Source organism: Xyrauchen texanus, chromosome 22, assembly GCF_025860055.1.
Source record: "Xyrauchen texanus isolate HMW12.3.18 chromosome 22, RBS_HiC_50CHRs, whole genome shotgun sequence".
Lineage (NCBI taxonomy): Eukaryota > Metazoa > Chordata > Actinopteri > Cypriniformes > Catostomidae > Xyrauchen > Xyrauchen texanus.
The window spans coordinates 2,960,463-2,986,953 of NC_068297.1; the positions used below are offsets into that span (position 1 = coordinate 2,960,463).

General features: G+C 40.5%; 1 protein-coding gene across 1 annotated transcript; it reads right to left on the minus strand.

Annotated features, from left to right (window-relative positions):
* Positions 1-1,080: 1,080 nt before the first annotated feature.
* On the minus strand, positions 1,081-26,491 carry LOC127662441 (XK-related protein 6-like). Its single transcript, XM_052153612.1, has 3 exons — positions 25,908-26,491; positions 4,738-4,934; positions 1,081-2,048 (listed from the first exon to the last, which is right to left on the minus strand). The coding sequence occupies exons 1-3, from the start codon at positions 26,489-26,491 to the stop codon at positions 1,081-1,083; spliced, it is 1,749 nt and encodes a 582-aa protein (XP_052009572.1).

Consider the following 26,491-nt stretch of genomic DNA (forward strand, 5'->3'; position numbering starts at 1 on the left):
ATTGTGTGCCTTTAAAGGTTTATTTATACGTTTTGTTCCTTTGGGAACAAATAAAATGTACCTTTTGTCTCCGTAAGCGTACAAATATGTACCAAAAACAAGTGTACCACCCCAGAGATGGCTTTGCACCTAAAACATTTCCTATATTTCAGAGCGTGTATTGGCTGCCTATGCCTATCGTCACTGCTCAACTTTGTCCCATCACCAATGCCACCAATGTCGCTCCTGTCGTTTCAAATCGGCAAATTTAATTGTAAAATCAATGACTTAAAGTCTCTCTGTTGCCGCAAATGATTAAGTGTAAACGTCCCTTAAGCAAAATGGCAAAGCTTTAATTCTAGAGACCACCGCAACACCAGGCCATGGCAGGAGCTCAACTTAAGCGCTCGACTTGAGCGTATCAGTCAATGTAAGTGAGAAATTAAGATTTGTAAAATCGCATCCAAGGTGCATTCAGACGGACCACGTTATTGCGCTAAAAAAAAGCTAGATACAGGACAACTAATAGAACAGAATGCAGGTGTCGCATTTCAACGTGGCGCTCAAACAAAACAGCAAGTCACGGCGCAACAGCTAAAGATGTCCGTCTAGCGCGTGTTTACATATAAAAACTTTCGAAGATCATCGCAGAAGGATACAAACATGAATTTGGAGTGAACTGATAAATACCCTTAGGCCTGATCAATAAGATCAGGAAGTAGAGATTCATAAAAGTTATCATTAAATCATCAAAAACACAAGGCAGTGTTGATGCGGTCAATCCATTTTTCCAACGAAATGGTTTCTGTTGGCTGTAAACACAATGACATATACAGACCCCTTCATAGGGACATGATTACTGTATAAAAAGAGACAGTATGTACATACAAAATAAATACACTTGCAGTTTGTAAAAGAAAAATGTGCAATGTGTGGAGATTACACTTTGTTCATTCATAATTGTTTTACCAGGATTCAAAGGAATGAAACCAAAATGCCATGCTTTTAGAGAAAATCGGCTTCTGAATGACCACAAACAAAATAAAACAAGACGTCAGACATTAAAGAAAATGGAGGAGAGTTGAAAGAGAGAGCCAGCTATCACAGGGACGACTCGTACTGTAGTATCTCGTACAGTAACGGTCCGTCCCTGTACCTGATCCCTACAGCTGTGGGGGTGATAAACTGCAAAATGTTTATTGTCCTTCTCAAGCGCCTGTCTACAAAGTGGGCATCCCAGGCTGGGTAACGTTTCCTGGGCATGTCGATTTTGATCAGAGGCCCTTCTGGCCGGTACCGCCCTAAAGGAGTGGTAGGCTCAGGTGAGCGCACCTGGAACACCGGCATGCAGGTGTCCACAGTGGTGTCGTCCTGCTGGCCATAGACCCCCGTGGAAGCCCGGCTGGGAGTGGGTTGTGGCGCCCGAGGACCAGGGGTGGGTGCAATGGGCTCAGCTTCTGGGGGTAAAGGAAGTCCCCAGAGAAGCTCAGCGCAACAGGAGCTCGCCAGCAGCCTAATTTTGGGTCCCATTGGATGGAGGAACCCATAGTAGACGCCCATGAAAACCACCCCTGAGGCAAACGTAAGATACACTCCACAGAGCACCGGCACTGCATAGGAGTCGGTGGAGACCGGGTCTCTGTATGCATACCACAAGCAAGTAAGCACCGTATTTTCGGCAAGCACCACAAAGTAGTAGATGACCATGCGGAACCTGGTTCGGCCCTCCTTCACGTTGAACCAGCAGAAGATGTAGACGATGCCCACCACCATGTTGAAGAGCACTTCCTCCCATTTGGACATGCAGAAATCGGTGCCTCCGTGCACAATCCAAAACGCCATGGCGCACCAGTGGACGACAACGAAGATGCCAAAGTAGATGTGGAAGATGGAAGCAAAGAGAGCGAAGGAGAGCACCCGTGAGGAGATCGTGAACAGCCTCCAGAAGATGTGGATAAGCGCACCTCTGTAGCTCATGCTCTTTTTGTCATCTCTGGAATCTCGTAAGAGCTTGTGGTACGAGGCGAGGACCCAGGCCAGCGAGAGCAACGAGGCCACGGAGGAGACGCCTGTTGGATGTATATAACGAGAAAGATTTGTAAATGCTAGTTATCTCCTTCACAGCTAGCACACTTGTATGGCAAAGAGGTCTGTTATATAGCAAGCCCTTTCAACATTTAGTCACATGTAGCAAATTAATTATTGATATCTACAATTTTGTTTACTAGTTAAAATGCAGATTCTTGGTATCAGAAAATATATTTGCACTAGTAAAAATGTTCATTCTTGTTATCAAATATGGTCATTACTCACAGAAATACACATTCTTGATGACAAAATGTTTTTTTATCAACTAGTATATAATCATTAATGATATCCGTAATAGAGGTAGACCGATATATCGGTTTTACCGATTAATTGGTGCCGATAGTTGCTTTTTGGAACTATCGGTTATCAGAAAATCTGTTATCACTTATCCCGATTTCATCTTTTCTTCATTTTAAAATAAGAGTTTCCAGTTTGTTTTGCGCTTGTTTATACTTTAAAGTCCAGCTTTATGCACCAAATCTTAATTTCTCTGATTATTATTGGGATATTGGTAGTCCCCATTTTTGACTCTTTGTCTGTGCTCATCATATTAAGGAGCAAATTAGATTTTTTTTACATCCTATAATAAGATTTTAAACAACTATCAGCTGATAAATCGGTTATAGGCCTTTCCCACCACCTCAGTTATCGGTATCGGCAAAATCCACTATCGGTCGACCTAAAATCTGTAACTTAGTAAAATTTTACAATGATCTGTCATTAATTTCTGTTCAAAATGCAATTACAGATATCTATAATTAATTTCTTACTAGTTGAATTTCCAGTTTCAAATATCAGCAATGTACTTTAATTCTTAGTAGTAAAAAATGCAAATTTCTGATATCAATAATTGAATTGAATCGAATCTTATTAAAAATATATATATATATATACAAACAGAATCGAATTGAACTCCCAGTATTTCCCCCTGTCCAACCCCACCCTCAACAAACGTCCTTGTGGTCAAAGCCTAAATGACACAATGCACACGTATAAAGAAAAAAACAATAAAAAAATATTTGAGAAAACAAAACAAAGAGAAAAGAAAGAATTCCACAAAGAACAGAATCCACAATTACTACCACAATTTTGTCTCTCTCCACGTGGTCCTCGCTGAGATCCTTCCAGAAAGGACAAACACCCGTCCCATTTCTTACCAAATGTGTCCAATCTGCCAAACTGTTTCTAAGACGTCTTGTCAAATGCTGCCACCCTGCCCAATTCGGTGAACCATTCTTGAATTGAGGGGGTGCCAACTGACTTCCATCCTCTAAGAATGATCTGTCTGCTGATCATTTCACTAGACCCAGCTTTTTGTATATTTGTCACCTAGTTTAATAACCTCCCATTACCCAATATACATAGATGGGGGCAGAATGTAATTTGAATATCCAAAACCTCACAGATAATATTTTGGGACTGTGAAGAACCACAGAGCACAGGCCATGTCTCCATCCTCCAACTGGCATCGCCAGCAGGTAGGCGTGTCTTTTAGACCAAGCCTAAACAACCTAGAGGGAGTCCAGTAGAAATTATGCGAAATCTTAAACTGAATAAGGCGTACCCTTGCATCCCTAGACATAGTCTTAACATTTTTTCAAATTCTTTCCCACTCCCCATCCTCCAATACCAAGTTCAAATCTTTTTCACACAAACTCTTAAGAGCTGTTAAGTCCCCGTCACCAGGACCCTAAATCAACGCCATTTCCAAGCACCATACAAAGAGTGCCTGCAGCTTTTGGGGGTTATGTACTTCCGTAAAATGTATTTTTTTTTGACAACTAGAAATCTCAAATTGCTGTTATATTTAGAAATGATCTCAAAGCTCTGTTTTCATAAAGGTCACCGAGTGTAGCAACACCCCTCTCCATCCATTCTTTCCAGCAAAAGGGGGACGTGCTAATGCACGATTTGGGGTTCAGCCATATGCTTGTACAGTGTATTTTCCATTGTATACAGTCTTCTTGTTTTGTGTATACTGTATATTAGGTGTATGTAATTCTCATACTACTATGTTGCTTGGAAATGCACCCAAGACTTTTCACCCACTGTTGCACTTGTGTATATAGTTGAGTGACAATAAAGAGATTTGATTTGATTTGATTTGAACTATAGGCATCTCTAATTCATGTCTTGCATGTGATTAAATGTTGAAAGGGTTTGCAATACAGTTAAAAAAGTGCACCATCTGGCCAGCATTGCATCCGTTTCTGACCTTACCTGATAAAAGAAAAGAGTTTAAGGCGTTTATACTCTATGTCCACACACGTTGTTGGCTTATTGAAAACATTGTTCTGTAGATGTGCAAACTGAAACAACTTGGTGATGTCATAGTGACGTCTAAATCAATGAGAAACTCTAAATCATTTTACTTAAATATTTATGAGTGAAATATAAAATTTGATGTGAAAATAAAAATTGTACGGTGGGATTTTTATCATTGACAATTGATTTGATCATGAAAAGTGGACATTACATACCATAATGGAGCATTGTGGTAGGAGGGGTTAAAAAGTGCGCTAATGAATCATACAAAATAAGAACTGCAATTATTGATTAGATGTACTCTAATTTGCAAAAATGGTATGTAGTTAAATATACTCCATTATCGGCAGTAATGTGAAACTGGTATATCCACTTTTGTAAAATAATCACAACAATTTTACTCACACTGCAGTGTCTCGGCCCGGTTCTTCTGGATCATTATACTGAGTTGTAGCACCAGTTGGGGAGCGCTCTCCAGAAACGTCTCCAGGAGGCGAAGCATGTTGACGTCAGCGTACTCATACATCATCGCCCAATAGAAACGCCGTCTGTGTTCCTTCTGTCGTCGACTCTGGATTCCCAGATACATTGTGCGGATATATCTGTTTACAAAACAGAACAAAACTCTATAGCAAAAACTATATTGGTTCTGATTCTGAGTACAGAAGTTATAAATATAAGTGAACTTGGGGCCGGTTGTTGCTCAAGTGGTAGAGCGGGTCGGCCATTAATCGTAGGGTTGGGGGTTCGATTCCCGGCCCCCATGACTCCACATGCCAAAGTGTCCTTGGGCAAGACACTGAGCCTTAAGTTGCTCCCAATGGCAGGCTAGCACCTTGCATGGCAGCTCTGCCGTCATTGGTGTGTGTGTGTGTGAGAGATGGAGCACAGTTACCAGATTTATTTTACCAGAGATGGAGCACAGTTACAAATCATGATGGCCACTGTGGTCCTCAAAGCTATGTCTTTAAAAGTAAATAAACAAATTAATGAATAAACTGTGTGAGGCACTGAGGTAGCCTATTCAAACAACTTTGAAAAAACATTCATGCATAAGCGATTTATAATAAACTGCAATCAAAGCGTGTGCCTATCGTTTGGCTGCCTGAGGCAAGGGAACTGTAGTAGCATCTGTAGCACATCGGATGTGAGTGAATTATTTATGTCTATGAAATGAGCTCATTCACATGGTGGCAGGAGTTCCCCATCAAGAGCAGGTGTATTACATCCATACCATCAGAAATGCTCATACCAGATGGGAAAAAACCAACACTGACAAGAAACATTTCAAATCAACATCTATCCCTTCTAATAGTAGAGCACAGGAAGTCCAATTGAGCTGTAAGCAACAGTACAATTACCCAGCAAACTGACTTTATTCACTTTATGCTGGTGCTTCACGTTCAGACTGAATGAGTCACCACAAGCAGCTTCACCATTCATATTGATCCGGCTGGGAATGTTTGCAGGTTATCATAATGTTCAGTTCCATGTCATCCAAGATGTTTCCCTGTTAATCTATACTGCCTTAAAAGCATGAATACTATCATTTATTTTTAGAAAGACTCGCTACATTGACCTAACGACAGAAATAGGGAGCCATTATGGTCTTATATTCTTATGGCTTTGCATTGTTCATACACTGGCGGACAAAAGTTTGGAATAATGTTCAGATTTTGCTGTTTCGGAAGGAAATTGGTACTTTAATTCACCAGAGTGGCATTCACCTGATCACAAAGTATAGTCAGGACATTACTGATGTAAAACAGCACCATCAATATTTGAAAAAAGTCATTTGTGATCAAATCTAGACAGCAGCATCACTCCAACACCTTATCCTTGACGAATCATGCTAAAATTATCATTTGGGACTAGAAAATCACTTGCCATTATATCAAACACAGCTGAAAGTTATTTGGTTCGTTAAATGAAGCTTAACGTTGTCTTAGTGTTTGTTTTTGAGTTGCCACAGTATGCAATAGACTGGCATGTCTTATGATCAATATTAGGTAAAAAATGGCAAAGAAGCAGCTTTCTCTAGAAACTCAATCATTGTTTTGAGGAATGAAGACGATACAATGCTTGAAATTGCCCAAAAACTGAATATTTCACACAAAGTTGTACACTACAGTCTTCAAAGACAAAGGAGAACTGGCTCTAACAAGGACAGAGATGTGAAAGAGCAGATGTGCAACTAAACAAGAGGATAAGTACATCAGAGTCTCTAGTTTGAGAAATAGACGCCTCACATGTCCTCCGCTGACAGCTTCATTGAATTCTACCCGCTCAACACCAGTTTCATGTACAACAGTAAAGAGAAGACTCAGGAGGACTTATGGGAAGAATTGCAAAGAAAAAGCCACTTTTGAAACAGAAAAACAGAAAGAAAAGATTCGAGTGGGCAAAGAAACACAGACATTGGATAACAGATAATTGGAAAAGAGTGTTATGGATCTGAACCCCATTGAACTTTTGTGGGATCAGCTAGACTGTAAGGTGTGTGAGAAGTGCCCAGACAAGACAGACACATCTATGGCAAGTGCTACAGGAAGTGTGAGGTGAAAGGTCAAGTGCTACAGGAAGTGTGAGGTGAAAGGTCAAGTGCTACAGGAAGTGTGGGGTGAAAGGTCAAGAGCTACAGGAAGTGTGGTGTGAAAAGACAAGAGCTACAGGAAGTGTGGCGTGAAAAGACAAGTGCAACAGGAAGTGTGGGGTGAAAGGTCACCTGAGTATCTGGACAAACTGACCGCTAGAATAACAAGGATCTGTAAAGCTGTCATTGCTGCACATGGACGATTTTTAGATGAGAACTCTTTGAAGTAGTTTAAGAAGTTTTTCTAAATTGTAATAGTGATTTTGCACATTATTAATGTCCTGATTATACATTGTGATCAGTTGAAAGCCACTTTGGTGAATAAAAGTGCCAATTTCTTTCCATAAGAGCAAAATCTGAACATTATTCCAAACTGTTAGCCGCCAGTGTAGAGTAGGTTTAGGAAATAAACCACGCTTGTTTTGTAAACTGGCACTTTTATATTAATTTAACAAAGCATTTGGTGATTTGGAAAAAGTCAGATGAAGACGAATGAGAAACATTGAGTGAAATATCGCAATAATATCATATCATGATTTAAATATCATTATTATATCGTATTGCCAATTATCTTGTGATTTCCACCCCAATAACAGCGCACCAAATTTACACAGTATAAAACTACACTGATCTATTCTCCTCTCAATTTCAGTGAAAATAGAATATGTACAGTGGCATACAATTAAACGATTATGTAGAAACACTGAGCTTTACAAAAATGACCAAGTAAACAGGTGGACACCCATCGTTTCTAACAATAAGTAATTAGACAGTTCATATTGTAAGTAAATGGAGCTCACACATGCCCATTCGCCCAACAACACTTACCACTTTGGCCACTGAGGGCAGTGTTTCTAATTTCAGTGAGCACAGACAGATTTTAGCTAAAGAAAAGTGAACCTATTGTTTCCTATTTCACTGTGAAATCAGTCTAGTTTCACACAGCTAGACTTTTGACTACCTGCAAGAACAAAGCATGAGCAATTATGCAGCTTTTTCTTGCTACGAACTGTCCAATCACAGTTTATTTTGTTTTTGCGTTCCATTTAGTTGTTGGTAAATATTATAATCCTATAAATAATATTTTTTATAATACTATTATAATAGTATCATACTGTATATTGTAATGATAACTTTTACAATAATATTACAATAACAGTGTGGGAACACCTCAAAATATGGAGTGGTGGTGGTGTAGTGGTCTAAAGCACATAACTGGTAATCAGAAGGTCTCTGGTTCAATCCCCACAACCACCACCATTGTGTCCTTGAGCAAGGCACTTAACTCCAGGTTGCTCTGGGGGGGATTGTCCCTGTAATATTTAGTTTTTGCCATTTAGGGGTTGTAAATATTATAATCCTATAAACTGTAAGTCGCTTTGGATAAAAGTGTCCCCCCCCCGGAGCAACCTGGAGTTAAGTGTCTTACTCAAGGACACAATGGTGGTGGCTGTGGGGATCGAACCAGCAACCTTCTGATTACCAGAACTGGATACAGATTACCAGTGAACTATTCCTTTAATAACGTCATGCATCCACAGCACCAACCAATGCACTAAGATGTAACGGCAAGATTTAGAAGCAAGGTACAAAGGAAAATCAAGTGCAATCTTCGATTACTCGATTAATCGATTACTAATAATAAATTGATCAATTGTCACACATTATACATACATTTCTGCATATACATGGTGAAATGTTTTATTTTTCACATATCCCAGCTAAGCTGGGGACAGTGTGCAGGGTCAGCCATGATACGGCGCCCCTGGAGCAGATAGGTTCAAGGGCCTTGCTCCAGGGCCCAACAGTGGTGTCTTGGTGGTGTTGGGGCTTGAACCCCTGACCTTCTGGTCAGTAACCCAGAGCCTTAACCGCTGAGCCACCACTGCCCTCGTGCACATCCCTACCGTAAACATACTGAAATTAATGTTTACAAAAAGAAAATGTATTAGTGTGCTTGTTCATTAAGTACAGATACAGTAAGAACAGATTACAGATTATTTCTGAGTGGTGGTGGCGTAGTGGACTAACACATAACTGGTAATCAGAAGGTTGCTGGTTCGATCCCCACAGCCACCACCATTGTGTCCTTGAGTAAGGCACTTAACTCCAGGTTGCTCCGGGGGGATTGTCCCTGTAATAAGTGCACTGTAAGTCCCTTTGGATAAAAGTGTCTGCCAAATGCATAAATGTAATGAATTAATGAATTTCATAGATGTAACTTAAAAACAAAGTGGAAAATAGTCCTACAATTCAGGTTGTGTACATTACTTGCTATAAAACGCTTCAAACTAACTCAACTCAAACTCAAAAAGTATATAAATTTCAAAGATTAAGCACCACTAAGATGTCAAACTGTAGCCGTGAGTGACTATACTCGCAATGTACTGTAGTATGGGCTATTTTACCCAACTGCTTAATTAAATCACAGATCTACAAAAGCAGAAACTCTTTGGGCAGTTTATCCCAATTATTATATCCTCATAATGGACCAACTCGAGGCTTGAAATAGACAGCAAGACCTCTAGCTAGAGAGACTCTAGAGGAGAGAATACAGATGTGCCTTCCTCATGTAACCTTCAACAATATCGATTTGCAATCTCTCTCTCCTGGGCTCTATAACATGGACAAACAAAAAACCGAGTGTAGATACAGACAAACGGAATTTGAGTGATTTGTTCTCTCTAGAAACCATTGAAAGCATCTCTCTCCACTTTTACTTCCTGGATAAAAGACACACACTTTGGTGAAATCCTCTGAGGAGCTCTGAAGCGTTCCCTCTGAATCCTTCCTGAGGAATACTATTGCTAAAAGTGCTTCCTTTCTTTCATTTAACCGAACAAACATACGGAGAGAAACAACTGCCGAGATGGGAAAACGATCTGAAACATTGTGCGTGTCTGAGATATGCCGAAGCCTTTGATAAATCTAAAAAGGAGAATTTATTTTCATTTTGTCTCAGTTTGCAGCAGTCCCAGAGCACACAAGTTAATTTAAAAATATAAAAGTGTTAAAGCAATATCTCTGCCAGTTGACACATTTTTAAGATTGCGTATACCCCATACTGCAAAATAAATGTTCAAATTAATAGAGACACAACGCTTAGCAGTTTTTCTCAAAATTGAGTTGTGTTCCAGAAGACTCTCTCTCATTTGCCCTCAGCTCTGTGAGCCAGTTAACCTCCCTGTCCCAAATCAAACTGCCGCTAAAGCAAAACAAACAGAACATTTTGGAGTCATGAAATGAGAATGGGGTGAGCGAAAAATAAAGAACAACCAAACTGTAACCAAATTATGAGAAGACATCAAAATGAAAACGGGTAAAATGACTGCAAAAGGGCATAAATCTGGTTTCGAAAGCTGTACAGCTGGAGGTGACTGCAGCGTTTTGGGTTCAAAACAAGTTAATTCGTAAATTTTTGTTGCAGGGTTTTTCTCTTTGTTACAGAGACTAAAAACAAAATGATTTTCATTTCAGTTCGTGCTGAGAACATACTGTATTTTTCGTTGGGCAGAGCTGGGTTGTCTCCTGTTAGATATGCTAAATTATTCAATTGATCAAGGCTTGTTTAGGCAAGATATCAACACAGCTGTGTGGAGCGGGGGGCATGGCAAAGCGCCATGCTGTGGAGATACTGTGGAGAGTGAAGCGGGGGAGATGAGTCACTTAGGGCAGGAAAAGATACTGAACCGTCTAATGGCCCGTATCTATTGGCTGGGCATTCTCGGTGATGTTCACAGATGGTGTGCGCCATGCTGTGAATGTCAGCTCGTAAATCCGCGACCACACCAAGAGCACCTTTGCGCCCGCTTCCATTGATCGAGATCCCTTTCGAAAGAATTGGTATGGACCCATCGGGCCATTAGAGCAGACAGCACACGGCCATCGCTTTGTGTTGGTTCTGGTGGGCTACGCAACGCAATATCTGGAAGCAGTGCCTCTACGCAACCTTTCAGCATGTAGTGTTGCGGAGGCACTCTCCGGAATAATCTCCCGAGTGGGGATTCCAAAATAAATCCGTACTGATCAAGGCATTCATTTAATGTCACTTAAACTACGCGAACTGTATGAATTATTGAGTATTAAATCAATTTGGACAAACGTGTACCACCCGCAAACGGACGGCTTGGTCGAACGGTTTAACCTGTTGATACGCCCCCTTTTTTTGAGCACAAACCATGAACATGACACACCTAAACTTAAATGGTCGTATTTATGGGACCCTTTGGAGTAAGCACACAGTTGTAGTATCTTTTGAAAGAAGACATTTGAAAAGGGCTTTATTTCCCAAACATGAGGTTCCTGTGAGCTTTTATCTCTGTAAAATCGCTGGAAGCGTTCAGAGTAAATTTAAGGCTCTGCCTCTCAAGACGACACTAAATCTGACGGCACTGCTCGACTATTATGAATAAAACAATGCCACATTTTTAAAAATAGACTTTGGAGACGGGCTGGTTTTGTTTATGAGACTCTAATATATCAGATCATAAACAGTTTTACAACATGAATGCTGCTCAGATTGCAGTTTGTTGAAGAACGATGATGAAGGCGAGATCTCATGTAAACAATGGAGAATATATCAATATTTCTCACATTTATTACTCTTATGGACAAAAAGTGCTATTGGATGTTTTTCAATGAACGCTTGTCATGGACGATTGACTCAAGTGTGTTGAACTGGATTCATCTGGCGATCGTTTTTCATAATTAAAGTCCCGTTTTGATATTGCATGTTTTCATTTGTACTCCTGCACAAATGACTTAATTGCTGTTTCTGGAGGATTGCTATCGTGAAACAGATATCGGATATCAATGTTGAATGCTTAAACCTTTGAAAAGATGTATAATTTGTTAACATTCATTACATTTATATATAGTAAATTATATATTAAACGTAAGCAGAGTGATGTCACCACCGCATGCGGGGAATTGCATATCAACAGGTTAATCAAACCTTGAAGAATATGATTCATAAGTTTGTGCACGAAGATGCTCGGAAATGGCATAATAATAATAATAATAATAATAATTAATAATAATTCCTTACATTTTATATAGCGCTTTTCTAGGCACTCAAAGTGTACATAGTATAGGGGGAATCTCCTCAACCACCACCAGTGGCATAAGTGGCTTGAACCCGTTATTCACAGTTCAAGAGGTCCCGTAAGCCTCCATGGAGTTCTCCCCATCTGACATATTGTATGGGTGTAAGCCTCGTGGTGTCTTAGACGTTGTGAGGGAAAATTAAGAGGAGGGACCTCCAACCAGCAAAAACTAAATTTAATACGTTCATGACCTAAGAGCAAAACTCCACACATTTGGGCAGCTATAACAGGAAAATTTGCTGTTCAAGAAAGTCAATCCCAGCTGCATAACAGGGGGAGCTCAGCTACGGGACTTTACACAGGGAAATAAAGTCCTTGTATTACCACCCACGCCAAGCTCTAAATTACTCGCAAAGTGGTAAGGGCACTTTGAGGTCACACGGTCGAGTCGGGAAAGTCCATTGTGAGGTGATGCGTACAGATAGAGGCGGAGCCTATCAGATTTACCACCTTAGAAGTCGCCCAAAACTATGGAGAGAGGTGGTCCCAGAGAGGGAGGAGCTCGGTCAGGAGGGGAGTTTAAAAATCTCTAATTGAGTCAACCCGGTTCCCTGTGTAGACCACCTCTCAACGTCCCAAATCGCAGAAGTATCCAAGTTGCAAGGACAACTTTGAGATGTGTTCTCGCCTCTTCCAGAGCATACAAATCTCTACAGCACCATATCAAAATGTCCCCAGGGGTTGTGGTATGCAGTCCTCTCTACTGTTTACCTGAACACAAAAAAAGTTAGTGCGGGAGGAATTGAGGGCTATGCTTACCATGGGGTAATAGAAGGATCCCACTGTGATTGGGCCAGTCCGGTAGTCTTAGTCCCTAAGGGCGATGGGTCGGTCCAGTTTTGTGTGGATTATTACAAAAATGAACACAGTGTCAAAATTTGATGCGTACCCAATGCCTCGCAGAGACGAACTGCTCGATTGATTGGGTGCGGCTCTTTTTATTCAACATTGGATTTAACAAAGGAATATTGGCATAAAAAATGTCCTTTTCCACTCTGTTCTGCTTACACCAATTCGTTACGCTTCCATTTGGTTTGTTTGGGGACCCGGCGAATTTTCAGCAACTCCTTCGGTCCTTCGCCCACACACTGCGTATCATCTGGATGATATCATTATCTATATACCTAAAAATGGAAAATGTACTTTAACTCACCCTTATAGGGTGGTAGTGGTGGTGTAGTGGGCTAAAGCACATAACTGGTAATCAGAAGGTTGCTGGTTTGATCCCCACAGCCACCACCATTGTCTCCTTGAGTAAGACACTTAACTCCAGGTTGCTCCGGGGGGGATTGTCCCTGTAATAAGGGCTCTGTAAGTCGCTTTGGATAAAAGCGTCTGCCAAATGCATAAATGTAAATGTAATGTGTCTGAATATATGGATTTAACCATTGGAGTCTTATGTTGTTCAAAACCTACATGCTGTTACTTTTTCTTGGAACAAACAATATATATTTTAAGCAGCTCTATTCCATAGAATAACAGTTTACAGTGAGCAGGAGCTGTCGAGCTTCATAAATGAGTGGTGGTGGCGGCGTAGTGGGCTAAAGCACATAACTGGTAATCAGAAGGTTGCTGGTTCGATCCCCGCAGCCACCATCATTGTGTCCTTGAGCATGGCACTTAACTCCAGGTTGCTCCGGGGGGGATTGTCCCTGTAATAAGGGCTCTGTAAGTCGCTTTGGATAAAAGCATCAGCCAAATGCATAAAAAAGAAAAAAAAAAGAAAAATACTATAAAGTACTATTAAAGGTTCAGTATAAAGACATCATAACATCCAAAGCTTTCTGGGGCCACACATCAGCTTTGTGTTGTATGGTCTACTTTTATGGTATATTTATAATGATTATTTTTCTTTGGACCTTGACATTAGTGCTCAATATGAAGTTTATTTGCATGGAAAAGAGCAGCGTTAGGATGCTTGAAGATTCTACAGGGGAAAAAACACAGTGGCACAACTTGATAGCAGTAAATAATTTCAAGTATTTTCTTTTTGCTAGCCAGCCGACACAGTCTTATCACTTTACAGATACATCAGTGATGAAAAGAAATGCCAATTATATTCATCTTTTCAATGCGACAGCACAACAAAAAGAAAGAAAAGATGACTAAATTCGTTCTGTTCTGTTCGTTCTGCATAACGCAGCAGCTCATTTTAGCTTATCGCGGCACATTCGGCACGTTCCGCAGCCGACCCACCGGCCCGCTCAGTTCTCCCAATGTCCATTCCGCACCGATCGGCCCCATTACCCACCGGGAAAATGCCCGGTATGCCAGAATACCATTCCAGCCTGGCCATGCATACAGTGTTTCTTGGGACACACAATTACCTGTTCACCCTCAGTGAAATGAAATATTCCCATCTGAGAAATCTCCCAGCTCTGCCTCACTCATTTATTCTTTCCTTCTTAAACACTCATATAACCCACTCTCCACTGTAACTGTGTTGACTAAGGACATTAATTGTGATATTCAGGATTTTTTCTTTAATCATACATTGGAGATGATTGCTTTGTCCTTGAAAAATCCAAACCACCTGATGATTCACTAGAAACTACTACACAGGATTTATTTTACCCCTTTGACTCCTTCCCCAAATATTGCAATTTATTGTATTTTCTCAGTAATCTTGTGGCATGTTTTTGCACTTCTTTTGGGAATGCCCTGCACTCTCCACATTCTGGACCCAGCTTATTCAGGACATTTGACATTTGCTGGACAAGGATATAGTGTTGACTCCAGAACTAATCTTTCTAAATAATTTCTTCATGACAGATACATTTACTCTTATCATCCTTCACAGCTGCAAAACAATTGCTAGCTAATCATTGGAATCCTTTGCACGTAATATGCAGATGTGTCTGGGCCCTATCACTTCTGGGTATTATTTCATTGGAGCTATCAATTGCTTGTATACATGGAGTAAGAACCAAGACGTTAGCAGCAGGAGTACTGTTTATATATCTATAAATTGGCTATATAGGAATATAATTAATTTGACAGCATCTTATTCCATTTGGCATGGGCAACGTCCTAAAATGACAGTAAGTTGAATACTATAAAAAAAATAACAGTTTCATTTCAGAACAATTGAAAGGGACTTCATTCCTATATTCGGTTAGCACAAATATGGGTTCCAGTGAGACACTTACAATGGAAGTGAATGGGGGCCAATTTTTGCTCACTTCACAAATATTATAACCCAAAGACATGAACAATATGCATGTAAATATGATTTAAGTGCGATAAAATCACTTACTATCCTTTTCTGTGTAAAGTTTTAGCCAATTTTACAACATGGTTGCCATGACGATGTCAACAAACCCTAAAGTGACTGTAAAAAAAATATGATTTAAACAACTTTACAGCTCAAATAATAAATGAGTTTTAACAGAAGAATAAATGTAAGTGATTTTATCAAATTATTAGCTTCAAATTTCTGTCTTTAAACCTTCCAAAAAATTGGCCCCTTTCACTTCCATTGTAAGTGCCTCACTGTAACCTCGAATTTTGTTTTGTTTTTTTTAAGAAAAGTGAGAGTTGAAATACATTTTTGTGGTAAACATTATGCCAAAAATGCTGTCGACTGAGCATAACTTGTATTAAACCCATAATATTCCTTTAAAATAAATAATAATACAAAAATTATGTATTTGATAAATCTTTTATTTTTTATATTTTTTTATTTAAGCTCAGAGTTTATTGACGTTGACTACCACACACTGAGTCGTGACTTCGAATCCAGGGCGTGCTGAGTGACTCCAGCCAGGTCTCCTAAGCAACCAAATTGGCCCGGTTGCTAGGGAGGGTAGAGTCACATGGGGTAACCTCCTCGTGGTCACTATAATGTGGTTCTCACTCTCGGTGGGGTGTGTGGATGCCGCGGAAAATAGCATGAGGTCTCCACACGCACTAGGTCTCTGGTAACGCGCGCAACAAGTCATGTGATAAGATGTGCGGATTGACGGTTTCAGATGCGGAGGCAACTGCGATTCGTCCACCGCCACCCGGATTGAGGCACTACGCCACCACAAGAACTTAGAGTGCATTGGGAATTGGGCATTCCAAATTGGGAAGAAAAGGAGAGAAAAAAAAGGTGAGGCATGGAAAAGAAAAACCAGTGAGACCAGCACAGCAGTCAAAGACGTCATTCCAGCACTTGTTTACAAAGAAAAACAGTTCAGATGGACGCAAAAAAGCTTTTATTGAGCAGCCCCTAAGACATTCATTTTTGGTTGAAGATTCAAAATTAGCTGACTAATTGTGATTCATGCAAGACCATTTCACTAACAGAAAGCAAGATTACTCCTCTATTTGTCCCCTAATAGAAGAGAATGGCGGCTATTTCTTGTAAGTGCATCATGACTCAGAAAGAGAGAGAAGAACCCACTGAGACACGGTAAACTCACGACTGTCTTTTTGTAGAGCTGTTACTGAAACTCCCTCTGGGAGGATGAGCTCAGTTCATGCTTTAGACTTTTACCCTACAAAATTCACAGATTGTGCCTGCAAATAATAACTGAACTCAACCGTAACACTAAACTCGGTGTGCATCTTATATTTTCACAGCAGAAGTCACATTTGAACAGCTTCTATACCTGAACAGCAGTAGCAGTCCTCATGTCTGTTTAACTGTAGAAAATGCAATCCTGAAACATGAGAAAATCGGCAAAGACTTCTTGTTAGCTAGCAGGATATACATTTGAGAATTTATTAAAAAAGTCTAATCATTCATCTATCCATCTTCAACCGCTTATCCGAAGTCGGGTTGCGGTGGCAGCAGCTCCAGCAGGGTGCCCCAAACTTCCCTATCTCAAGTCACATTAACCAGCTCTGACTGGGGGATCCCAAGGCGTTCCCAGGCCAGTGTGGAGATGTAATCTCTCCACCTAATCCTGGGTCTTCCCCAAGGCCTCCTCCCAGCTGGACGTGCCTGAAACACCTCCCTAGGGAGGCGCCCAGGGGACATCCTTACCAGATGCCCAAACCACCTCAACTGACTCCTTTTGACATAAAGGAGCAGCGGCTCTACTCCGAGCTCCTCACGGATGACTGAGCTCCTCACACTATCTTTAAGGGAGAAGCCCAGGATTTTCCATGGCAACTGGCCCAAAAGTTCGCTGCCATTTTCTGCATATCGCAGCGCCATTTTGTGGTTCGTTCTGCTTAACGCAGTGGCTCATTTTAGCTTATCGCGGCACATTCGGCACGTTCCGCAGCCGTCTCACCTACTACGAGCTCCTCACCCTATCTCTAAGGGAGAAGCCCGCCACCCTTCTGAGGAAGCCCATTTTGGCTGTTTGTACTCGCGACCTAGTTCTTTCGGTCATGACCCAGCCTTCATGACCATAGGTGAGGGTAGGAACAAAAATGGACTGGTAGATCGAGAGCTTTGCCTTCCGGCTCAGCTCTCTTTTCGTGACAACTGTGCGATAGAGGGAGTGCATTACCGCCCCCGCTGCCCCGATTCTCCGGCCAACCTCCCACTCCATAAAATTGTATTTAATTAACAGTTCCTTTGCAGTCCCAAATGACGCCAACTAAGCTTTTAAAACGGCTTCTTCCAAACTTTGGCAACTTCCGCCATGGCTGTCCACATGTGCATGTCAACAATGTCAATGCTGGGCAATCAAAAACTTGGCCCGTCCAGTCATGGTAAGGTTATAAGGAGGAAGTAACATAGATAGGTTACAATTATTCCTAAACACCAAAAAGAACTAATAGGTGTGAAATGCTCAAATTGGGTGAAATTTGAGTGAGCCTCCACCAAGAGAACTTGAAGACAGCCATCTTCATCAGTGGGAACGAGTCCTCCACCTGTAGCCTTGATCGGTATTTGCTTTTAAGCAGGTCAAAGCGGGAAAACCTGCACTCACATAAGTAAGTGGAGGTGAAGGGGATGAGGACTTTCATAGCCTTTCGAGAGAGGTGGGGAAACTCAGTCCTATACGTAAAGCAACAAGATATTTACATTTATATTTATGCATTTGGCAGACACTTTTATCCAAAGCAGTGCAATTATTACAGGAACAATCCCCCCGGAACAACCTGGAGTTAAGTGCCTAGCTCAAGGACACAATGGTGGTGGCCGTGGGGTTCGAACCAGCAACCTTCTGATGACCAGTTATGTGCTTTAGCCCACTACGCCACCACCACTCCAGATAAAAAGTATTTATTTTTTACTATAAATTCTCCTCTCTGCCCCGTAGGTGGCAATACGCCAAAAATAAAAGATGAAGAACTCCTAAGAAATAATATGCTTTGGAAAGAGAAAGTGAAGATTTATAATAAACAAATGAATTAAATATTTATCTGTTTCTCACCGACACCTATCATACCGCTTCTGAAGACATGGATTTAACAACTGGAGTCGTATGGATTACTTTTATGCTGCCTTTATGTGCTTTCTGGAGCTTCAAAATGTTGGCACCCATTCACTTGTATTGTATGGACCTACAGAGCTGAAATATTCTACTAAAAATCTTCATTGTGTTCTGCAGAAGAAAGAAAGTCATACACATCTGGAATGACATGAAGGTGAGTAAATGATGAGAGGTGAACTATTGGGTGAACTATCCCTTTAATGGTCATTATTTACTCATCCTCATGTCATTCCAGATATGTATTCCGCAGAACTCAAAAGAAGATGTGTTGGAGGGGTGGTGGCGTAGTGGTCTAAAGCAGTGGTTTTCAAACTTTTTCAAGAGGGACCCTTTTTTTTTCTTTTTTTTTTTTGACGCGACCCATAGGCTTGTGCGCAGAACAAAAAGCCCTTTTTTTAACCACTTTTGATGATGCACGTGCACTTGCTGATCCTTGACGCGATTGGAACGCAAAGTCGATTCTGAAATAATTTGATCAAGCTATAGGCCTACATACAGGAATGTTAACCAATTAATAGCCTATCGTTTGCTGCATGCTTAAAAAATACACAAAACATATTTCACAACAAACTCTTTAAATGTAATATTCATTATATACAGAACAGAACAAGAATTAAAAAAATAATAATAACTTTAAACAAGCCAAAACGAAATAATTTAAAGCGAAAGTAAAAGTAAGGGGCATTATGCTCACGTAACTCTCTCATTAGAATCACGTTGCAATATCTACAGGAATAAAATAATCCTTTTCACATGCGCAAAAATGTGCTTGGAAACATCACGTGGAGCGGTACGTGCTTACGCTGAATAGTAGGCTACGAATTGTAGGCCTACTACTGACTATTTTAACAGAGCAGTGTGATTTTTATATTAGTTGACTATATTATTATCATATTTTGCCAACTTTTCACCGCATATTACGCACATTGGTATTGCTGCATGGACTGCGTCCGAACAGTTGACAAACCCAAACTTCCAAAAATCATCTTTATATGGCCTTACTCCGGGTTTCTGCTTTTTCTTTGCTGGGAAAGTACTGCTACTCTGTTGACATACATCGCCTTCATTATCTTCCCTGCTGATCTCCGCTGTTCGCGGCAGGGTTGACCGCGTTTTCTACTGCTTCATTTAAAGGGGTCTCGGTCTCTGACCCTCTTTTTCTTGTGAAAAAATCATAAATGGTTTTTGACTTTGGTTTGCTCATGTTCAGCATAAAATAAATTCATTACGGGCTACTAATTTCACGGTACCGAATATTTTCATCATCTCATGGGAAAATAAAATAAAATGGCTGCATATCAACAACACTGCGCACAAGGTTTTTTGTTTTGTTTTGTGTTGCCTAGGGCTACGAGTAGGTCGGTCAGCCGGTCAGGTGACATGTGGATTATTTCTTTTGCATGAATTTGAATGTTTTTTTTAGTGTACTTCTAATCAAAGCTATTATTATTAATATTAATATTATTAAAAAACGAAATAATAATTATTATTTTTTTTTTTAAATTTAAATCACTGGCGACCCATTTTTTAATTCTCGCGACCCACCCGAGGGTCGCGACCCAGGGTTTGAAAACCACTGGTCTAAAGCACATAACTGGTAAACTGGTAATCAGAAGGTCGCTGGTTCGAACCCCACAGTCACCTCCATTGTGTCCTTGAGCAAGGCACTTAACTCCAGGTTGCTCTGGTGGGATTGTCCCTGTAATAAGTGCACTGTAAGTCACTTTGGATAAAATCGTCTGCCAAATGCATAAATGTAAATGCAGTCCCGCCAGGATTTCGTGGCACTTTTACTTGATTTTTGCATCCCAAAATGACTGAATTTGCTGCAGCTTTCCTAAAAAAAAAAATTGCAATGCCATTTGCTGCATTTTTTTGTATTTGTGTGTGTGTTTTTGCAGTAAAACGTCACAAAGAGTCATAGTACTTGTGTAATCTGTCAATGACGGTTTAAGCACAATTACCTGTCAATATTTTAGAGTATATTTACTCTATATGCAGTTAGCAAGGGAAAAAAATATAAATACACACAAAAATACCAAACATTTGATTTTCAGCTTTATTTATTTATTAACATTTTCTGCCACAGACAATACAAGTAAACTTTGGTTGAAATAGTAGAACTACAATAAAGCTGTAAACTAAAAACACAGATATTTGAATAATTAGACCTGTTCTGTTTATTACCGCTAGCGATCATTTGATCTAACTGTGATTATTTGAGATAACCAATTATTCAGCACTTTAAATTCTAAACTCGTTTTACACATTTTAAGCAAATACATGAAATGAACGGCATGTTTTAGGTCTTTAGTAAACTCGATAGGATCCTCCTCGAGCGTCTACGCTCAAGACACTAGGCATCCCGGATAGGACGTCATCATTACGGCCAAAATATGGGAGGTCCTGCCTAAAACAGGACAGTTGGCGACCCTGTGTAGATGATAGAATGGCGGCTGTGCAGTGTCAATACACATGTAATTATTCTTAGGTCTACTCTCAAGTTTTAGGGTCTCATTATGATCTACACGTCCCTTTAGCAGTAGAGAGTATCATTTTTCCGATTCTATGAGCCAAAATGACAGAATAACAACTGGCCATTGCAAATGCAAACTGAGTAAATGCAAGCAGTCAAGCTGGGGTCTTACGCTCTTAATACCACAATCAGCCCTCATCAGTGTTAGACCGTTGCCAATGGAAGCATATGTGCAGTCAGAGAGTGTAAGCGGTGCCGACGGGGATCAAATTTTCTGCCTTGCCTGCCAGCTTCTGGTCACCCATGTGCTTGACAGACTATCTTCACTGATGTGACAGTCAACTAATTGTTTTATTCAAGCCTGCAGATATTGCCAACATGTCCTGTCACCATGCTAAAGGAGGAAAATACCATCAGCAATAAGGTATTTCTTATACAGCTCATTATCAATTAGTACACAGGTTACATTGCATTGAGAGGCATTAAGATAATGAACATAATATAATGCAAAAATTGTGGTTTATGATTTGGAAATGCTGTAATATGCCTAAGGTTGTCTGGAAAATCATGCAGCCTAGAACCCGTCTCTATTATCCAGCCTTTAAACTGAAAAAAGCAGTCTGACATCCATGCAATGTTGGTTTACTGTTACACTTTATTTGAAAACTCAATCAAATGCGGTTTCCATTCTGTACCATTGCACCAACAGACTACTGTCTTACAAAAAACAGTCAAGAATTTGGCCAAACTTAATGGAATATTCCGGGTTCAATACCAGTTAAGCTCAGGCCTAGTCCACACTAAAACGTTTTGTTTGAAAACGCATCTTTTTCTCTCCGTTTGGCCTTCCGTCCACACTGAGACATTTACATTTACATTTATGCATTTGGCAGATGTTTTTATCCAAAGCGACTTACAGTGCAATTATTACAGGGACAATCCCCCCCGGAGCAACCTGGAGTTAAGTGCCTTGCTCAAGGACACAATGGTGGTGGCTGTGGGGATCCAACCAGCAACCTTCTGATTACCAGTTTACCAGTTATGTGGTTTAGACCACTACACCACCACTCCATACACCACCACTATGGAGTGGTTGTCCGTTTTTGTCCGTGAAAACTGAGCTTTTTGAAAACGCACTCCAAAGTGGATACATTTGAAAACGCTGTTTTGGCGTTGTAGTGTGGACTGTGAAAACGGACGCTTTGGAAAACGATGACGCATTTTTAGTCATGTGATCTATCCAATCAAAACAATCAAGATGGCGGCCTGTGTTATAGCGGCGCTGTTGTGCCTGATGCTCACTTTGGTAGCGTTGTTAAAAAATAAATGTCACTTTGTACAACCTTCACATTGCATTCCTTCAAACGCGAAGGGACGTTCACTCGGAATTGGTGTCCGGCGACGGAACACGAGGACAATTGCGTTTCAGACCGTACATGCAGCGGGGATTTTCCGCATGCGCAGTGACACGATTTAAGCAGTTTCATACATTTCAATGTTGACGAGCAACTTTTGGAAAACGCTTGAAAACGTTAGTGTGGGCGGAGAGCGTTTTGAAACGAAAACGCCGTTTTCAAATGTATCTGGATTAATGTAGAGGTAGCCTCAGTCAACAGCATTTGTGGCATAATATTGATTACCACAAACATTTATTTCAACTCATCCCTCCTTTTCTTTAAAAATAAGCAAATAAACGATGTTACAGTGAGGCACTTACAATGGAGGTGATTGGCATATAAAATCACTTGCATTAATTATTCTGTTAAAACTTGTTGTAAAGTGATCAATGGAAAGGAGGAGGCGAGAACCGGCTTGACGAAATAAATAATAGTGTTAATGATAAACTCAAAAGACAACATAAACACACACATATGACGGACATGTCCGTAAACGATCTCTCTCTCCCGCACGATCCCCTGCAGTTGACCTTTAACCCTCATGGAGGCATAATTAGCCTAATACGGGACCGGGTGTGTAGGATAACGACCCGGCCCTGCCCTCCGCCCTGCCACACTTGTGTATTATTTGAGCTGTAAATTCGTTGTTTAGCGTTACAGTGTTACGTCATCATGGCAACGAAGTTGTAAAATTGGCTATAACTTTACACAGAAATGGGTAGTAAGCCATTTCATCACACTAAAATCAAGTTAACTAGGGCTGGGCAATATGGCCAAAATTGTTATCACGATAATCTTTTTCATATTGTTCGATATCGATATTTATCACGATAAACATTTACACATTGCACTTTCTTTTTTTATTTCAAAGTTGACGGAAGAAAAAAAAATCATTCTAAACAGTCAAAATAGTCTCTACAAAACGGCACAGGGGGTCCAGAGACGGCCAAAGCAGTGGGGTCTGCGGGATCTTTTACCAAAATATTAAAATATATTTTATAGTTTATCAATTGAAAATGAATGTTAAAAGATCATCTGTTTGTTCTGAGACATAGTGACAGCGGTCCAGTATTTGTTGGAATATTTTTACATTAAAATTAAATATTTTTTATATTTCTTTAGATTCAGATACCCAAGTATGGGGCATAGAAGCCCTTGTGACTGTGGGTTCAGGGGTGTCCCGAGAGCAAATTTTGAAAACGTTTTTTTTTTTTTTTTTACATTTTCATTAAATTGAGAGACTAGTCTACCAACTAGTAATTTTAGTCTTTCCTTATCCATTCCAGACATCTAATTACTTTTCACAAAATTAGAACAGAATCGATTTGTTTATTATTAAAGGTCGTAACATGCTGATTAATAAAGATAAATTTAGAAGGGAAAAACATTTTGGTCTAAAAGGTGCTTTGGATCTATGTTAACTCATGTGTCCGACGTAGCCTAATCGTTAGCAAGGCAGCTAGCATTAGCAAGTTCATCCAGTCTGACCCTACGTTACCACTGGCGCGTTGTGAGCGAAGCTGAGAGCGTTTTCAATTAATTCCTATGAAAGTCGAGCGCCACGATCGCAAGGTGGATCGTAGGATTGGTAGCGTTGTGGCGCGAGCTCTCTCCTAGCGCTGTGAGTGCCTTTGAGCGGATTTCTTCCACTCCGGTGGAAACGCAGCCTGAGAAAGCCGAACTGCTTGTGTTTTAGCGACACGCAGTAAATATCGAGTGTTTTATCGCCCAGCCCTAATGTTAATATGCATATTGTTTACATCTTGTGGCTATACTTTTGAAACAATATTTTAATGTTACGGATTGGCCCCATTGACTTCCATTGTAAATGCAACACTGTAACCCAGATTTTTGCTTTTTTTAAAGAAAAGCCGGAACAAGTCGAAATACATTTTTCTGTTCATCAACATTATGCCACGCAATGCTGTCGATTGAACTTAACTTGCACTGAACCAAGAATGCATCTTTAAATGTCATTAAAAACAAGAATGTCACATTGCAAAATACAGCAATAGTCCTCCAAGTCTTCACAACAAAGCACATTCTTTTATCTTCAGTTTATAACCAGCTATTTGTTCTTGATATTCACAGTTAATGTAACAATGTTACATTAATATGTAAATTATGTTTCAGGAGGAATATACATTTAAGACGCTTCCTGTCTGAAGTAGCATCTGCTAAATAAATATATTTGCAGTGCAAATGTTGGCAATACCAACCCTTGTTTTTATTTATTTTTTGTTTATGTTTTTTGCCCATGTGCATGACAAAATGTTGCTATTCTATCTAAAACAAATAAACAAACAAACAAACAAACATGGATAAGACACAGGGTTCCCATATCAGTTCTTCACAATCAGCATAAAATTTAACCTCGTAAAAAAGACTTCACGATCACTCCCAAACGGACTGAGGTTTGTTTTCCTCAAGTAAATTAATTACAAGCTCTATCGATTTCACACGCTCAAACCAGAAGCAAAGCCTGTCATTGCACTGAAATGAACGAGTGATAAAACACACGAGACCAAAAACAATCATGCAATGAATTTTGTATTCACTCTTACTGACCACACGATCGCCGCATGATACCTAAAGATACAATTGCAAGGCACCATTCGATATTTTGCACCGAGAGCTCCATTTTTAATGCATACATGGATGCATTTCATCCACGCGCATTGATGTGATGTCACGTGCCAGTATCCCAGATGCCAAGATTGAGATGCTGGCCGGACAAAACAACCATAAACCAACAGTTTTACTGTAGATAACACAGAAAGCATATTGTTGTGGTGTAAACAGATAAGTTGAGCATGCACACAATTAGCTGGAGCTGCGCAATTACAACACAACCATAAACAACGTTCATATTTAAAATATTGTGCGTTTGACCAAAAAGCAGGTTGTTTTTGGTTTAGATTACCACAGAATATAGATTGCATGTACACCATAAAGTAAGGTTGTGCAACACAAACCACCTTAATGCATGGTCATATTCCACATTCTGACCAAAAGCAGGTTATATTCTTAGATCAGCACAGAAAATTAAAATTGCACCATGACCAGAACATGCACACCATGAAGTAGCCTATAAAGCTATCCAATTATTAAACCATCATAATTGAAACCTTGTTAAAAATTCAACTTTGCATTTGACCCAAAAAAATGTAATGGCAATTGTACTTCTTTAATAGAAAACATAATTTCACTGGTCTAAACAGATAATCAGAGGATGCACAATGTAATCTAAAGCTGTGCAATTCCAAAACCACCATATATCATGTTCAATCCAAGTTCAAATTCAACCTTTCTTGTACATTTGACCAAAAGGCAGATTATTTTCTCTATAGATCTGCACATAGAACAAGTTGCACCGGTTTAAATGGATGATCAGAGCATGCACACTACTAAGAAAGGCTGTGTGCAATTCTAAAACCAGCATAAAGAATATTCAAAAAACCTTTTCATACCAAAAGAGAAAACAATATGCACTGATCTAAACAGAAGATGCATGCACAATGTAACTAAAGCTGTGCAATTCCTAAAAGCATTGCAGTTGCATTACAGATGCTCAGTGCCTTTAATCATGCGTGTGTGTAATGTTTAAATGGCATCAGGGCTCACCTCCACACTTGCCCCATTTGAAGTACGTGCACAAACGCGTACCATATCCATATAGATATCATGCAGCACCTGTCCCTGCCGTCGATGCGCGAGCTTAAATCCGCCGTGGCTTTCCTACCGAGCCCCTCCACTGCCGCGAGCCCACCGCCGGTGTAATCCTGAACGAACCACCTGAAGCTCAAAATCTGGACCAGAACCGATGGCACCAGCACGAAGAACAGGGTCAGTCCGAACCACAGATAGTCCCGATTGGAATAGTAGTCCAAGGCCAACCACAAGTCCGTCCCGACGTCCCAGAAGAAGATCAGCAGCGCCAGGACGATCCAGAGGCAGTCCAGCCACAAGCGCTCCTCCGGCTGGTGCTGATGCGGCGGCCGCTTCCATCCTCCAGCAGCATCACCGTTGCCCAGCAGCGACTGCAGGCACGCGCTCCGGCAGCCCCAGTAGCACGACGAAGTGTTGCAGCAGTGGCAGATGTGTATGGCCTCGCTGTCCAGGATGTCTTCGTCACCGGTCGCTTCGTCCAGGTTGTGCAGCTGGGCGAAACCGCTAACGACCCCCGCGCCATCGGATTTTGCTGCCAT

Coding starts and splice junctions, on each gene's coding strand:
- LOC127662441 (XM_052153612.1), bottom strand. CDS start 26,491: ATGGCAGCAAAATCCGATGGCGCGGGGGTCGTTAGCGGTTTCGCCCAG. Junction 4,935..25,907: donor CAAATGGGGCAAGTGTGGAG/GTGAGCCCTGAT, acceptor TTTTGTAAACAG/ATATATCCGCACAATGTATC. Junction 2,049..4,737: donor CCGGGCCGAGACACTGCAGT/GTGAGTAAAATT, acceptor TACATCCAACAG/GCGTCTCCTCCGTGGCCTCG.